At 27.8% G+C, this 18,319-nt stretch overlaps 2 protein-coding genes across 3 annotated transcripts in view; one reads left to right on the forward strand and one right to left on the reverse strand.

Annotated features, from left to right (window-relative positions):
• The window catches only part of LOC114125059 (uncharacterized), an 18,478-nt gene continuing 159 nt past the window's right edge, over positions 1 to 18,319 (reverse strand). The window contains exons 2-5 of the mRNA XM_027988537.2: positions 8,347 to 8,443; positions 6,040 to 6,246; positions 1,222 to 1,379; positions 1 to 469 (exon numbers count right to left, since the gene is read on the reverse strand). Of these exons, the coding sequence (XP_027844338.2) occupies positions 143 to 469; positions 1,222 to 1,379; positions 6,040 to 6,246; positions 8,347 to 8,431 (777 nt within the window). The 5' untranslated portion in view covers positions 8,432 to 8,443 and the 3' untranslated portion in view covers positions 1 to 142. The remainder of the gene's footprint in view (positions 470 to 1,221; positions 1,380 to 6,039; positions 6,247 to 8,346; positions 8,444 to 18,319) is intronic.
• Positions 15,981 to 18,319, forward strand: part of LOC114125053 (multiple epidermal growth factor-like domains protein 8) — a 27,185-nt gene continuing 24,846 nt past the window's right edge. Inside the window, exons 1-2 of one of the 2 annotated variants that reach the window (XM_027988526.2) lie at positions 15,981 to 16,143; positions 16,212 to 16,492. In XM_027988526.2, the coding sequence (XP_027844327.2) occupies positions 16,303 to 16,492 (190 nt within the window). In that variant the 5' untranslated portion in view covers positions 15,981 to 16,143; positions 16,212 to 16,302. The remainder of the gene's footprint in view (positions 16,144 to 16,211; positions 16,493 to 18,319) is intronic. The other variant, XM_050205726.1, reaches the window with a different exon arrangement.

Here is an 18,319-nt window from a genome sequence, read left to right on the forward strand (position 1 = left end):
TTAAATCTGAAAGTTTCATATTATTATATTTATATATCATGTATGACATATGTGCATGATGTACAATAATAATAATGTTCATACAATTAAATTATTAAAAAACTATGTTATCAATAGTAGTATAATTTAACAGTATTTTTTTCTATGCGAGTTCACCCCGTATCATAGATAAAAAGTAAAGAAATGATACAGGTGGTTTTTGCGTAGTTGTAGTAGTTGTAGAAGTTGTAGTAGTTGTAGTTGTTGTAGTTGTACGTCTTTTAGGCTGGAGGTCTCCCATTACAAATACATATGAAGCTCCTTCGGGCCAATATTGTTGAGACTTAGGGTCGTATATCAGATTTCTATCTTCCAGAATATTCGATAGACCTTCGCACTGTCTTACAGTGAAATGCTCTGCTTTTCCTCTGCTAAGTGCCATTCGAATTACCACAACCCCATAATTTTTGTATTCATCAGCGACGTACACCTGTAAGGCCGTTCAGAAAATACAGAAATAGTGAAACAAATTTATGAACCGTAACTTATAATATAATATATAAATATTAGCTGTCCACGTGCACTTTGTTACGCGTAAAAATTGTTGTAGGTACTGATTAGATCGTTCTGTTTAAAATATATTTTTTTTAAACTATTTGTACACTAATTTTTAAACAACATAAGCAACCCAATAAGGCAATAACAAACTATACTTAGTGTGTCATTAGTGCATGTAATAATTATATACATAGAAATATTTATTTTAAAGAATTTTGAAGTAAGTAAATATCATTTTTTTGTTTTCAAACTATCGGGTAATATAATAAATTGAATTCTTAAAAAAAGGATGTTAAGCTCGTATAAGCTTGGCCGAATAAGAAGGCCTGCGCTTGGCCGTACAGTGTTCGACAATGGCTCTACGAAAATACACAAATTTCATTTTCAATATTGTACACTGTCTATTTTTCTTTATCGTCGAAAATCAAAGCAATAATAAATTATAGCCATCTTTGCTATAACGATGGCGAATGCAAGGTTAGTAGTACGGTGTGTAAAAAATAGGTGGTAGTGGTAAGAAGGTAAAAAATACTTTACGACCTATGGCCATATACCTACAGAATATACAAAATAAAATGCATTTAATTCGATCGAGCCATTTCGGAGGAATTCGACCACGAACACCGTGACAGTACGGAGATACAGATAATTATATATTAGAAAGTAGGTACACAGTATACTTACGGCACATCTGAAAGATGGCTCGTTCGTGTTAGAGCCGTGTTGACCATATTTGTTTGGCTTATATTCAAATAAGGACATATACTGAAAACCTTTTTCAACCTCTTCCGGATTGGCGGATTCATCATTTGACAAGCACTCGAAAATGTAATGGTTCATATCTGAGAACAGAAAAACAGAACAAATACAATAGTATATTCAGAATTTTTTTTGCTGGATAATCATTTTGTATTGACACACGTAATGTTTAGTGACTTACTGGTATTATAGGTAGTGTAAACGTATCTGTGCGTACAAATCACATTTAGTATTTTGACCCACACAACACGTTTTTGGTTTTATGTTAACATATATAATATATAATAAAGACTATAAATACCTAATATATAAAATATAACATATTTAATTTAATTAATGTATTACTATTATTAGATACGATTATATTAATAAGTATAATTCATTTAAATTACTTTTTTTATTTTACAAAATATTGTTGATAACTTGTGCCGAACACTAATGTTTATTATAATATGTATTATACATAAAATAAACTTTGATAGGCACATTTTTTAAATAATATAGTAAAATATATACATTTTGTACAATGTACCTACATACTTTTTTAAATAATACAATATACATAGACACATAGTTAAATATACATACCTACATATGTTTATCATTTTCTTTACATAGTACAAAACAAATGAATCGCTTATTGGAAACAATCGGTTAATTGACATATTTCACCTTGGTCCCAAATATGAACTAAGAAGATATAAGAAGATATCTTCTTAGTTCATGGTCCCAAAGTAATAAGCGGCTTCTACTGATATAGGTAAAATAAGTAGGTATATCTAAGCTCTAAGGTATATATTATGATATTATTCAGGAGTACAAGATGCAAGATTATTATTTTGCTTTTCAAATGTTATACGTTAGGAAAAGTTACAGAATAAAATTTTAGCTTTTGGCTTTTCATAATCGTTAATCGATTTAATTATACCGCCTTATTGTACGTCATCGTCGGAATCACTTTTTGCAAGCGATTAACGAATATGGGAGATGGTAAAGTGTGGAAAAATTTACCTTTTTCTAAAAGTCGATGTGTAAACTGTGACAAAAAAAAATTAAGATTATACGATCTGCAACAAAACCGATAAGATACATCATACAAGCTGCGGCAATTTATTTTATATACTTTCTATATATTATACTATATGTATATACATATCGTTAGGATAATCTGTATACACGTTTATCGTTTAATTAGGTATAATACGTATTGACACGTGTTATGATAGGTATTATAGTACCTATCTCTTCGAGTATCCCTTAGGCGTATAAATAAAAAAAAAATCAATTTTTAAAATTGTAAAGTATATTATTATTAAAAATTAGATCGTAATGATCGTATAATCAAAAAACCAATTTTAAAATTAAAAAAATATTGTTATTAAAAATTATTTTAAAAAATCGTATAATAAAAAAATAAATAAATAAATAATAATACAATAGGTATCTAATTAAAATTTAATCATTTATTCTTAAAACATACTTTTTTCAAAAATGCATATATTGAAATTGAAATATTTCACGTATTTATACCTAATTAAACGATAAACGTGTATATAGATTATCGTAACGATATGTATATACATGTAGTATATACTATAGAAAGTATATAAAATAAATTGAAATTAATATTATTGTGATGAAAATGGTACTATTTTTATTTTGCATGTTTTTGCATATATTGAGTATTTGAGTTAATGCATATTTTTGCATCTTTAGTATGATTGTATTTTTATTGTATTTAAGCCGAAAATAATTAAACTGATCAAAGTCTATATCTTAATTTTTTGGTCAAATATAAATTTTATTTTTATAAATACAATCTTATGGTACTATGTACATGCTATGTACGTTCGCCGACCATTTACTCGTATATTCGAAAATTTAAAAAATAATATGTGGTCGTAGCATAGAATTCATATATTTCTACTATTGAATAAGAATTATAAATAATTAATAATTATTTTAAATTAATTTTTAATAAATAATTTGATTTTTAATCTCAATTATACGTATTACATGACAATCAGGTAATCACTGATGTATTCCAATAAATAAATATATTTTTTTGTATATATATTTAAAAAATTAAAATTCATATTTTTGCATATTTTGGTAAATAAAATACATATTTTGCAATTTTTTATTGCATAAAAATCCAGCCCTGCTTATTATATATTATACAATAGAACGTAATCGGAACTTATAAAAAGGAAAGAAAATATAATTCACTTGTCCGACTTGTGGACGCAATCGACACATTGAAATAAGGTATAAAAGTTGGAAACAGAACGCAATCGAATGACGTCCATAAATTGCCGCAGTTTGTATGATGTATCTTATCGGTTTTGTCGCAGATCGTATAATCTTAATTTTTTGCCGCAGTTTACGTATAGCCACGAGTATTAGTATAGTATTTAATATTTATAGTACCTACTGTTGTATTTATAGAAGTAATATTATTTAGATCAATTAATTATAATGTAAAAATAAGGAAGAGTATAGGTAGTAACAGATACAAATATTATCACCACTCTACAATACACAAAAGTGTGAACGATATCGAATTTATTACTATAATAAATATTATAGCTACTGGTCTTTACAAACAATAAAAATCAGAGTCCCGACGATGCTGATTAGTATATATATATAACACTTAAAAACTTTTTAAAACCACCCAACATTGTGCAGCTAAAACTCACCAACGGATTAATGAAATTTAAAAATTTGATTGTGAAAATTCATGAAAAAAATATTTTTATTTATTTATATAATTATTAATATATAGGTTGCCATTTGAAAATTGAAAGTTAATAATTTTTTTAATATTAAATACAAAGGTGAAACAAATAAAAAATATATACAAAAAGTATGTACCTATCTATAAAATGTAGAAAAAAACTAAAAAGTCTATACTTTTTGAAATAATGAGTGTTCAATGATAAAAAAAAAATCATCTTAGGTATATTCTATAATAATAATATTATAATATAATAGTATGATATTTTTACTGCATATTATTACAATAATTTTCTCTTTCCAGAGTTAATTTAAATAAACACTAATTATGTTTTCTGACGGTATTTTTTTTAAATTTCTACATAATTTGTATTTTAACTGATAAGAAAGATAAAAGTGTGTACCATACTAAAAAATTAGCATGCATGAAAAAACAAAAACTTTTAATAAAAATACATTACACCTTTAAAATAATAATTTTTCAAATGTACCTTGAGAAACTTTTTGAATTCTTATTGTTCTTAAGCTTAACTAATGTTATTTCTATTGTAATAATGTAGGTAATGCATAACAGGGGATAAGAGGAAAGATTTGACTTAATGCAACTACCGTTACCGCAACAAATAGAACATAATTATTTCATATACAACTATACAAGTTAAATATCTACACATACCTAACATACACGAAACCAATAACCCAGTGGCGGCTCATGGTTTGGACGACGAGACGATTGCACCTCCTACTAAAATTAAAAACTAAATTTAAAAAAAATATCAAAAATAAAAATTTTTTAATAGTAAATTAGTTATAAGGAAATAAATAGTTATTGTGTGGCCGGTGTCACACTTGCGGAATATCCGCAGCGGAATTTTCACGATATAGAAATTCATACATTTAAATACTACTGGACACATTACAGAGGAATATTATCGCACGGAAAAAATAAAATCGCTACATGTCGCGATTATTCCGTCCGCTGCGGATATTCCGCAAGTGTGACACCGGCCTAACATTAAATTTGTTTCCCTCATATACCAGGAGTATATGGGTACGTATGCACACACGAGCAGTGTTTGGACGACCAGCAGCGTCGTCCGTGCATTCAGCAATAATATTTCTGAATACGAACAATGTACGTAAGCGAAGACGCTGCAATAGTGTGCATGCGATCTTAATATCTTATATTCGAGTATTGGACGACAAACAGCCTCGTCCATACGGTAAAATACACAACTATATTAGGTACCTAGTTTATTTATATTTTTAAAATTAACCGAATGTACGCTCGTCTTTGTCGGCCGCTAATCGCCATTATTATTATCTTAATTAATTTTCTACTCCTACCTGCAATTAGTATTAAGTAGATTGTCGTCACACGTATTTCAAAAATAAATTGTATTGTTTTTAATTTTAATTAGTTCATCATGTCGAATTGTGCTCATAATATTATAATAAATATTAAGTTATATTACATTTTTGACAATTTGTTATACCTATGACTAGAGGTAGGTATTATATTAATTAAAGTCGAACCCCCGCCACCAGCACCCACGAGCCGACACTACAATAATCTATACACAACAGATAATTTTCAAACAGTTTTCAATTATATTTTATTACATAGAGCTATTATGTTAGGTACTAACAAAATAGAAAGTAAACTTGAAACAAAATCACCGTCAATTACATGCAGCACACACACAAAATAAATTTAAGATTTGTATTCTATGTATGTGTGTCAATTACTACATAATTATAGTAAAGGTACTATATTTAAAAACTGTCAAGATAGACATAACCGTATTGATACCTATAACTTTTAATGATATTAAAAATTAATTAAATTGTGGGCATGAAGTGCATTACAATGTATACAAAAATGTTATAAGATTTGAACGTTTTAAGGAATTGCTTGAACTACGAATAGCTTTTCGGATCTGTGAGCACACAGTACGTCCCCTCTCTATAATTAAAGCAATAATGATTCATATTTATACGTACTACTTGTGTTCTTGCAATATGTGGGTATGATGCTCTGCTCCTCGGGTCGTTCAAGCCATAAATGAAACAGTGGAACATCGCTAAGATTCCAGTCGTGATTCAGGTATGCGCATCCGTACAATGGCTGCGCATTATCTAAAAAAGCTACCTCATATTTTTCCTTGTATCCCATCGGAGGACAAAATCGGCCACTGCGTTTCTCCTTTTCTGCAACACACAGGAAAAGATACCACATTACTATATAATTGAATTATACTGTTTTTATCCTATTGTATTTCCTATTTCATCTATATATACTTATATAGTTGTCTCGGTGAAACAATGTCGTAAACTCATAATCTATAATCTATATCCTAGATCGTCCCAACGCTCAATAAGTAAATTAGGTATAGGTAGCTAAAGGATTCGGAAATTATTTTACGTAGGTATTTGGTCACAGTTTTAATATGTTTAATTTTAATATGATGTCAAAATGACAACCAGTTTTCTATCATATTTCAAATAGGTACTACCTGTATATCTATATTTTTATATATTTTATATTTGTACGAGACTTTCTGGCGCTATTGTTCACTATTATCAATTATTAATAGTAAATACTTCATCACACGTTAATATTATTTCTTTGCAATAATTTTACTAAACTATTTATTGCAGACATTTGGAGTTTAAAATATAGTTAAGTCAATATATTTTAATAGGTATTATAATACTGAAGTTGGGTAGGTTTAATTGTTTTTATTATTATTATTATTATTATTTTATAGGTATTTTTAATTTTTTTTGCTATCATTAATTCTGAACGTGTTTTACTTTCCAATCCCACCGCCGACTGCGTTCGATGATTACTTTGTAATATATATATTATACAGCTGCGCCGCCCATATATTCAGTCCTGTATGTTTAACAAAAATTGAACTACCTCAGTAAAAATAATCGTTGGGACTCGTCCGGTATTACTGCCTATCGGATAACTGTAAGATTATATATGTAATATATATATATATATATGTATGGTTAGAGAAACCTGCAGGACAAAAGAATGCGAGTAACGACCTACGTCGTGTAGAGGGATGTCTTAAAACTAAAAATCTACCTACCTGGATAATTTTAATGTTGCACAGTGCTTCCCAACCTTTTTGTTACCGAAACTCACAAATTTACTTTTTATTGGTTGGGTAGGGAAATACTACAACCAGAAAAAAAAATCTAGTATGCTATAATAATATAATAATATTAATTATCATATTTATTGTGTGCAATTTTAATGTAATACAATGTACTGGATAACGAATATTTTTTTGTTAATTTATTTTTTATTTTTTGTGTTATTATTTTACGAACACAAACCGATAAATAGTTTTTTTCAACTTGAAGGTTGAGAAAATCTGGTATAGGTAACGGTATATTATAAGCTATATAATTATTTATAAAATAATTTATTGTTCCGGAATCATAAAATTAATCTATCCACCCTAATATACATACATGAACACAAAAACCAACTTACGATTACACACTCGCGCATGTGTATTGTATAAAATATATATATATAAAGAGAAAATAAATTATTTATGACCTTGAGGTTCCATTGCCACTACACCACCCTAACATTAACTGTATAGTTTTCTCGACGAATCATCTCGATCACATTCACTCACTTTCGTACACGCCCACACACAGACACAGAAACCATAACATTGCCATAGCAGCGCACAATAATTATAATATTATAAAAAATATATTTCGTAGGATTTCTGTCTATGCAGTTATATATAAATAAATAATTAGTAAAAATATTAATAAATATTATAATAATATTATATTCTTAGAAATATAATATAGCTGATACAATAATAATAATAATACCAATAATTTACTATTTAATTTAAATTTTAGATCCATGCTTAATAATGAGGTATACATGACTCCTATTATACATCAAACCGTTTTCACCAATTTTTTAAACTCAACGTGACACAATGACACAAATGGTGTTCTGCATAATTATAAATTATATAGAATACACATTAAGATTATTTAGATACAAAAAAAACAATATTTAAAAATTGTTAGCATAAAATTGTATAAAATAATTCTTTAGAATTAAATATCTAGTCCAGCTAATAACCACTATATACTTATTTATTATATTATTATATAATAACGGTATATTATTATTACCATAATTTATTGAATGAATTAAAATTATTAACTCGGTACTAAATATGTAATTACTAACAAAATTATGAACGATTTCAGTAATTATATGCGAAAACATAAGTTAAATAATATCTATATACTTACTTTGTCCGTTGAGTGTATTCAGTGTTGCTGCCATACAGGAAGATACGATCACAAGTAAAATTAAAATTTGTGTTATAGATTCCATCGTATTGTTAGACTATCAAAAAAAATGAAGCGATGCAAACAATAAGTATAAAAAAAATCACACGGAATAAATTCAAGACGTTCGTGAGTAAGTCACTGAAGTCACTGAAGAGCACAAATCAAAAAAGTGAAATATAAAACGAATGGTGCTGCAGTCTAACTGACATCGAACAATATGTCGCTTTGGCGTCGGTCGTTTCAGGGTGGCTCAAACACCGGCAGTGTTTTTTTTTTTTTTCAAACACGAGGCATGTAGGTAGGGTCACTGCACACGAACGAGAGACCCCCACTGTTATGCGTGTGGCAGGTATAGAGAATATAATAAAATAATATAAAAAGGTACAGTATAATATATATATAAAAATTGAATTATTTTTTGAAGTCGATTTAGGTTTTAGTGGTACCTTGTAAATAACGTATTTTATAATTATTTTCTTTCAATAATATTTATTTTATTTAATAAGTAGGTACAAGAACAAAAATATCATAAAATGTTTACATTAGATACTTTTAAGTATTTCCATCAAAAATTCTCGTTTCTCGTACATTATTTTAAGTCCAATGAAAACAGTGAAAACATTAGGAACGATAGAAGTCTATCAATTTCAATTCTTAGTTTCTATGTATTTAAATACAAATCAAAAAGCATATCTTTATACTACCTTCAAATATTTTTATTGAAACCATTGTCTTAATTTATATACATATAGCTTGTAAATATTATGCTTAAACATTATAAACAATATAGAAACATAATTCATAAACATAAATTAATACCTCTTTATACTTTAATTTAGTAACATAAATTAAATTTAAGGACAAGGAGTGAGGTGATCATAGGATACATTTTGAAAGTTCATTCAATTCAATTAACCATGCTTTAATTTTGAATTTATATTTATATTTTTCTATATTTTAAACTTTTAATTTAATTTAGAATTATTTTTTTTTTTGTTTGTAAAATAAATGTTTTATAACAAAATCGTCATGAATAAATAAAATCGATTTTTTGAATAAATGAATGATCAAAGTATATTATCGTATATTCGTACATAGTACTTCAATTTAGCATAAAAATAATATAAAATTATCGGCAGTCATCGGCTTGGTTTTCTTAATAAATTGATAAAAAATTAACAACTATTTAAAATTATAAAAGACGAAAAAAGCAGACAAAAACAGTTAAATATAAATACTATATATTTTTAAACAATTAATGTGCAATTTTATTTTTTTTATTTTTTTTTTTTAAAAATTATTATAATTTATGCAGGTTTTATCTTAATATACGTATTGTTTTATTTTTAATAAGCTTATAAAAGCGCCTATATATAACAGTGACTGAGCAAGGATACTCTTTAATACTCCCCTAAAGAAAAATTATAAAGTGACAAAAATTATTATCAATATTGTCCATTTTAGTGTTACAATTTAACGAGTAAATAAAATCAAATTCAGGCTGGGGCTATACACGGCGTTTTCCGCCGAGTTTCGTACGCCGCGTATTCCGCCGCGTTTCCCGTCGGATTAGCTATACAAGGCGTATCCGTCGAGCGTATTCCGCCGCGGATATCTCAATATCTGTACAATATCTAAAAAATTATGGTGCAAACGCGACGTTTTCCGTCACCAGTATAGCCCATCCTAATTTAAAACAATGTAAAATTAGGAGTTTGCGTTTTTATTACTTCGGCGTTCGTCCGCCAAAACGCAAGCCGGCCGGCGTTTTCCGCCACGGATTAAAACGCGGCGTATTACGTCCGTTGTGTATAGCTACTCCGATATAAACAAACGCATTTTCGATTCGACGGGAAACGCGGCGGAATACGCGGCGTACGAAACGCGGCGGAAAACGCCGTGTATAGCCCCAGCCTCAGTCATTTTTTATAAACACTAACAAATGTATTCCTACTGAATACCTACCTTCACCTTTTATTGACAACCAATGTGTAAAACACGATTATATATATTAATAATACTATCAACATTCAACATGATGTACATCTGTATCGTATTATTTTACTTTAGACTTCTAGAGATTTTTAATAATATTATTTGTTAATACTCACCACAAACGAATGTTATATGTTTATAAATTATTTAGTTGGCATATGCTACATACAACAAGACAGATAATAGGTAATAGGTATATAATTAGTTTTTAGCTCAGCTGCAGTATAAAAATATACCTTAGTATTGTATTTTTCTCCGTACAAAAGATAACTATTTTCGTCAGATTAAAAACCTTACATCCTTAACACGAGCTGGAATAACGTAATTTTAAATATTATTTATGTCTCTATAAATGGCTATTGTAATACATATACATTATACAATATACATACTCGTATAATACGTGACACACGTATTGGAAGCGCGATGTTAATTATAACCAGGACTGCAGGACTATGAATTTAATGCATTAAAAAAGTGTTAAATGTGCATGTACTAATGCATAAAAAATATTCACAGAAAAATTCTAAAAAATAAGATTGAAATTAATAATTAAAAATGATTAATGAAAAAAAATAATCATACAGTTTCTTCCAGTAAGGTTATATAAGCCTATTTTATTTAAGATTACGAAATTATATAATATACAAGATCAGAACAATAATAATTTTATTTCATTGGATAACAATTTAAGTTAAATACCCAAATAAGAATATGATATAGTTTCATTACATGACCGACAAAATATTAATACTTATTAAAAAAAGCATTCATATGAAAACAAGTATTTATGGCCTAATTCAAAAATATGCAATCTAAAATTTCGTTTTTGAACAATAAATAAAAAATAAATAAAATTTTTTTTCCCGAATCTATTTTTTATACGGTGTAGCAAAAATAAAAATATTAAAATGCATTAAATTCATAGCCTCGATCATAAGATATCAGTTTTAAACTATTAAATTGAGTTTCGTGTAAAAAAAAGCACAATATAATACGTGCCGTCATACGGGCGTCATAATGAAGGATGGCAAACTTGATATCGAATTTTCTAAAATATGTTTGGTATTCCTTTACAGAAATTAAATTTCTATTAGATCGTAAACGACTGTTTATATATACCTATAGAGCCAAACTTCCTATTATATTCATTCTGTTAGAAGGTAGAAGACGGCCAATGTAAATACATAACTGCATAAGTGCAACCCATGGAAACGCGATGGTGATTGTATTTGATAAACATTTTAAAATATTGAATTCAATTTTTGTTAAAAGACATAATAATGTATAAATTGTCCTAAACAGTGCCGGCGTTAGGTTTTTCGCTGCCCTGAGCCAATTACCTATAATATGCCGCCCTTATATAATTTATATATTTTTATTTATAAATAATAATGCCGCCCCTAAAAGTCAAAAAGAATTTGCCGCCCTGTGCGGTCGCACAGGTTGCACATGCCTTCCGCCGGCACTGGCCCTAAACAATAAAATAGGTACCTATCCAAAAATATTTTACACAACCGTATCTAAGTCACAATACGAGCCGCCAATTACCTATTTTGCATTAAACGCTAGTATAACGATATTATCATATAATTAAGTCAGTGGTGGCTAGTGGTTGGGACGACGGGACGATCGCACCCCCTACTAAAATTAATTTAAAGAAGAAAATTAATTGTATATTTTTAATTTTACATTTTTAAAAAATTTTTAAATAGTAAAATAGTTTTATAATAACATTAATTATTGTATACTAACATTAAATTTGTTTCCCTCATATACCAGGAGTACATGAGTACATATGCACACGAGCAGCGTTTGGACGACCAGCAGCGTCGTCCGTGCAATATTCTAAATACGTGTATTATAAGCCATGCGCGCAATCGTATGCGTGTGGGTACGTTTAAGCTGCGATCTAATATACGAGTTTTGGACGACAGGCAGAGTCGTCCATACGGTAAAATACACTACTATGTTGGGTAGTTTTAGTGGCGTAGCTAGACAATTTTTCTTAGGTAGGCCCGATATTTTGATGGAATAAGGATTATCAATTAATATTTTTATTTAATAAAAAGCATTCATTTTTGGAGAAAAGTGGGTAGGCCCGGGCCTACCAGGTCTACCTGCTGGCTACGCCACTGGGTAGTTTATTTATATTTTTAAAATTAACCGAGTGTACGCTCGTCGTTGTCGGCTGCTAATCGCTATTATTATTATATTAATTAATTTTCTACTGTGACCTGAGGCTAGTTGGACGTAGGTTGTCATCATACGTTTTTTAAGTATAAATTATATAGTTTTTAATTTTAATTAATTCAAAATGTCAAATTGTGTTCATAATTTAATTAAATATTAAATTATATTTCATTTAATTTGACGATTTGTTATATCTATGACTAGAAGTATTATATTGCACATTATGTTGCACCCCCACCACCATCACCCACGAGCCGCCACTGACCACTGAATTATGTTTACGGCTTTACGCAGATTTAGGAAGGTACACCTAGGTACTCTGGTTATTCACTATATTCACGTGGGTACTTAGTCAATATAAGTATACCTATAGGCACTAATGACAGGTTACCATTAGAGTTATGCTAATGATTGGTGATTATGTCGTAAACAGTGAAATCAGGCATTTTACTAAATACCTAAGCATATATAGTCAAAGAATTTGATTTTTATGCAACTTTACTATCCGCCTATAATCTATATAGACACTTAGTTAAATGCTTTTGTCAAGTTAGTCAAATAATATAATTGAAAAATGTTGATATTAGATATTTTAAAAATTTAACATTGTTTTCTATAATAATAATTAAATGTATTCATACACGACAATCGACTTAAGTACTTTTCCTACTTTTTTAGTGAATGATTTTTTTTCCTATACACGCGATTATAATTTCTGGTGAAACAATTTTCACAAGACCGCCGCCTCGAAGGCGTCGAAGTCGGCTTCCACACACCCGATATCGAGTTTCACCGGCCCCTATCTTATATTATAAAATATTACGTACAGATAACTACTGAGAGGCATTAATAATTTGGCCGTACAACGTTAAACGGATCATTTTAAATCGTTATAGAATCATGACGTGAAGACAGTTGCTGACGTTGAAAACACCTGCTAGACGTTTCTTTGAATTGAGACAGTCCCTTTTATAATATGATATACATACATGTACTGTAGCATTATTCTGTGTAGGTCTCTATTATTCTCAGAACTGAACGTGAAACGAACGAAAAAAAAAAAAAATAACAACCCCTAGTATTATTCTACGAAAATTCCTACAGAGCGTGGGTTTAGTCTCTCTCACTCTCTCTCTCTCTCTCTCTCTCTATATATATATATATATACATATAGCTACCTATATATACATATAGCTACTTATATATACATATAGCTACCTATATATATGTATACTGTATAGCTACCTATATTATTTATAATATAATATATCTTTACTGTTTAAAACCATGGACAAAACGTTTAGCAGTGGTTTTCACACCTGCTGTTTAATTCGAAGGCCGTATAAAAAAATATGTTAAAATAAAACCAAAAACGTGTTGTGTGGGTCAAAATACTAAATGTGATTTATACGCACACAGACGGACAAACGTTTTCCCTACAATACCGCGTCTACGTGTACGACTGTATACGAGTATAAATTATACGCAATAACATAATTTAAATAGACGTACCTACGATGTATATGTTATACTTATATTTAATATATATTTATATCGATTTGTATACAAATCTCAAATGTGTAAATAATATTTTGGTTTGTAAAAGGCAATCATCGACGGAATGTATCTCGAATTTTCGTGTAAAAATATAGTCACATCACTATACACTCACGTAAATATGCACCTAATGTATTACGCGTCGCGCGCGCCTTTGCATAAGTATACGTCGTATAAGTACATATTCTCACGATGCATTGTTGTCGTATGTGTTAATCGTATAGATCATATTGTATAATATCGATGGCTAAGAGGCCAAAAGTTGTATGTCCAATTTTTCTCAAAATCGTTTAATTAGTTTATTGGGTTAATCTGGGTCGTCTTTTTGATTCGGTAAAACATTATACGTCAATATTTTACTTAAAACGTGTTTTATTTATACTTTAATTTTTGCGATTTTAGCGTAAGTTAGGTTTTTTTAGTGCACTCATATAACAAGTCCTAATTTAATGAGACATACAATCAATATTTTATCCTAGTCTAACTATTAAGCGGACAAATATAACAAGTCCGGACTTGTTACTTTTGTCAAAAACAATTCATTCAATTTTGGATGTGTTATATGTTTTAGATAATATTGAATTTGTTAATCTATCTTTAAAAATGTAATATGTCCGGACATATTATTTTTTAGAAAATCTATTATTCATTACATGCCTACTATTATTTAATACATGCCGTTGTAATCACTGATGATACATCGATAAGTCAAAATAATATTATTTTTATCGATAATAATAATATGATTAATATGATATTAATATTATTATCATTTAACATATTACGAGTATGTCTCTCGTGTCATATTTTGTTGGCGTTATAACTCCAGTATTGAGAATTTTTTCTTTTTTATTTTAATTGGTTTATACTTAATAGTCAATTAATACATTTAACTGAAATAATAATAATGTTATAATTATTATCATAAAATAAAATAAATGATTATATAGGTATGGTATATCTTTATGTTTCTTACATTTAAATTGTGATGTCTTTAATTAGCACAAAATAACAGGCTTTATTTGACTAAAAATTTGATGAAAACACTACTTTTTATTTATTACAATAAATACATTTTTTTAAATATTTTTTTCATTTTTTAACCTTTTTACGACAATTATATTTATTTAATTTAGTATATCAAAAAATAAGTCTAAAATAAATTTTAACTATTTATACTATTGATTAATTAGAGTTTATATCGAATTAACAGTTTTTATTAAGTCCATCATCAAAACCTCGTAGGTATGTCTATTTTAAGAATATATTTTAATTGCCGTTTATAACAAATTCCATTTAAGTTTAAAAGATACATTATTATTACGTCAACAAAAGCATTTAAGGCTTAAAAGTAATAATTCATGTAATCTACAGAATATTTCACAATTAAAAAAGTTGCAACATATGAAATCAAAAAACTACAACAAAAATTATTTGGTGTGGAATTAGAATTATTTAAAATCTTAAAACTGCTCTCCTGTAAAATTTAGTGTTTGTGACCTACAACTTTTGGCCTCTTTTCCCTCGATATATGTATACTTATTAATATATGTTATTATTACGGGGTGGTTGGATTGAGAAACTACTTACAAATAAAATGTATTTCTTTGTATAAATAATACAGAACGTTTGTTGTACACTTGCATAAATTATATTTTGTATCATAATATAATATAAACGGATATACGTCGTTATCAATATTATTACGTCCTTACGTCAGAATAAAAAAACATCAATACCTATATCTAATCTTTTTCCCATGTCCATACCTTCGTAATTTTATTTTCGTTTGTTTATAGTATTCAGTGATAACGAGTAACGATACGCCTTACGTGATAATGGCACGGAAATCAAAACACAAACTGTGTGATAAGAAAATGAACTGGATACTGAATTAGTGGATAATTTTTTTTATTTACCTAACATTTAAGTCATTTTACTATGAATATCGTTCGGGACCGTCCCGTAAACACGTATTTAATGTATCCGACGGTGTGTGGAGCTATGTAGGTACGCATATCTGACATTTAAAGTTAATTTCATGTTATTTATTACGAATTTTCAATGCATCTTAATAGGTCATTGGATATTTCATCGGCAGACTCTGTTGCATTCTGAAATGACACGATGAGGATTGCAGTTCATGTGTATCCAACATGTTAAACGGTCATGGGAGAAATGTCTGTCATGTTTCCGAAGGAATTGTTGGCAATCGCCTTGTTGTTGAATGCTGTTCGTTCAAACGACGTGCCTTGCGACAAGTCCCGGACCATCTTATCACAAGCTAATGGAATCATCACTCATGGTCCACCAGGAACAAATTACTCACAGAACACTCACTGCGAATGGTTGATTAAAGGTACTTTGGTTAGAGTTATAGTGTGGGTTTGTTTTTATTGTTACAAGTCACTGTCTTAATTGGAATAATATATACGTCTAAAGATAAATTTTTCTTTATTGTCGTTTATGCGATAATTGACTTAAATAAGATATTTTTCTAACTTTTATTTACTTACAAAAATAACATTAAAAAGGACGATAATTTACATTAATTGTTGAATAATTTGTGAATAGATTTTTGTTACATTTTTACCTAATACATTTTTATCCAAATAAATAAATAATATTTCATAAATTGTTATTTTATTTTAAAACAATATTATTGATTTATCAAAAGATTATAGTCAGAATTCAAAACATAAGTGAAATCATTTGTTGATTTTCTAATTATTTCTATAAAATCTTATATCAATATATATAATGTATTTAAACATATCCAATATAAATATTACTAATTGTAGATTCTCATTACATGTATAAGTTGTTCAAATAAATTTATGAAATTGAATAATTGTACGGTACTCTCTTGTTGTCTAAGACTATTATCACCAATTACTGTTCTAATCTACCTCCATTATAGTGACTGCCACAGTTGTTATTTTATCATGTATATATGAAGAAACTGACTAGTCATATAATAATATAGTATTTTAATATACTATATAGTTTTGAATTATTTCATAACTTAGCTATAAATTGTTTATTACTTAGTTATAACACAATAATTTTAAAACTTAAAATATTTAACAGAAATTCATTTTTAGTTTTAATTTGATTTATTAAGTTCTTTTTAATATTTATTAATGTAATATATATTTGGAATTAACACCTAAATTTGTATAAGAAGTAATTAGATTGCTTCTGGAACATGGTATTTAATTTAAACGTATTTTCATATATGTTTTAATAATATAGCTAATAATTAAATAGAAACTATGTTTTTGAATCTTTGATCATTTACTAAATACTGATAACAGAAAAAGCATTACATTTTGATAACCTAAATAGCTTGAGTGTGACATACTATCCAATTAATCTATAGTCAAATCTCAATTAATAGAAAAAAACCATATTTTATTATATAATTCTGACTTCTGAGTATCAATTTATATTCCTTACTAAAATTATTGAACTTTAAATAAAAGGAATTTAGAATATTTTTTTTTTATCATGTTTTATCTTATAATGTATTGTTACCAAGCTAATAAAAAACTAATTTTTGGATTTTAGACTAAATATTTTAGTGTTAAAAAAGTACCATTATTTATTTCTTATTTTGCCAAGGCTTGAAACTAATTAAATTTACTTTATTGTGTTTAAACTGTAAACAAATGTATTGATAATGAACGGATATCAAGGAAAAAATATTTCTTTTTTTCTATAAACAATTAGAAAGATAAAATTCTTTTTAAATTAATTTTTTTTCATAAACAGTTATAACATTATTTTTTTTAAAAATTGAAATATTAAATGGTATACATTTCTAAAAAGGTAGAAGTAGGTAACTGCTAATGTAGCCAGTATTTTGACTGAAATGGTTTCTCAGTTCATATGTTTATATATATGTTAGCGTTAATGTATGAAATTCAGTAATTATTTAGTTACCTATTCTATAGAATTACGGGTACTTTCAGTTAATGTATTGAATGAATCCATAAATACATACTTCAACTAGTTGTTCTACATACTAACTAGATATTTTATAAATTAACAATAAGGGTTTAGATAATGTATTTAAAACTATTATTGAATAAAAATTTTAATCAAATTACAAATTACAATAAAAATCAAATGCTATAGTATTAAGCCTTACATTATTATATAAAATATTAATATTAATTTATTT

This window comes from Aphis gossypii, chromosome X (genome assembly GCF_020184175.1).
Source record: "Aphis gossypii isolate Hap1 chromosome X, ASM2018417v2, whole genome shotgun sequence".
Classification (NCBI taxonomy): domain Eukaryota; kingdom Metazoa; phylum Arthropoda; class Insecta; order Hemiptera; family Aphididae; genus Aphis; species Aphis gossypii.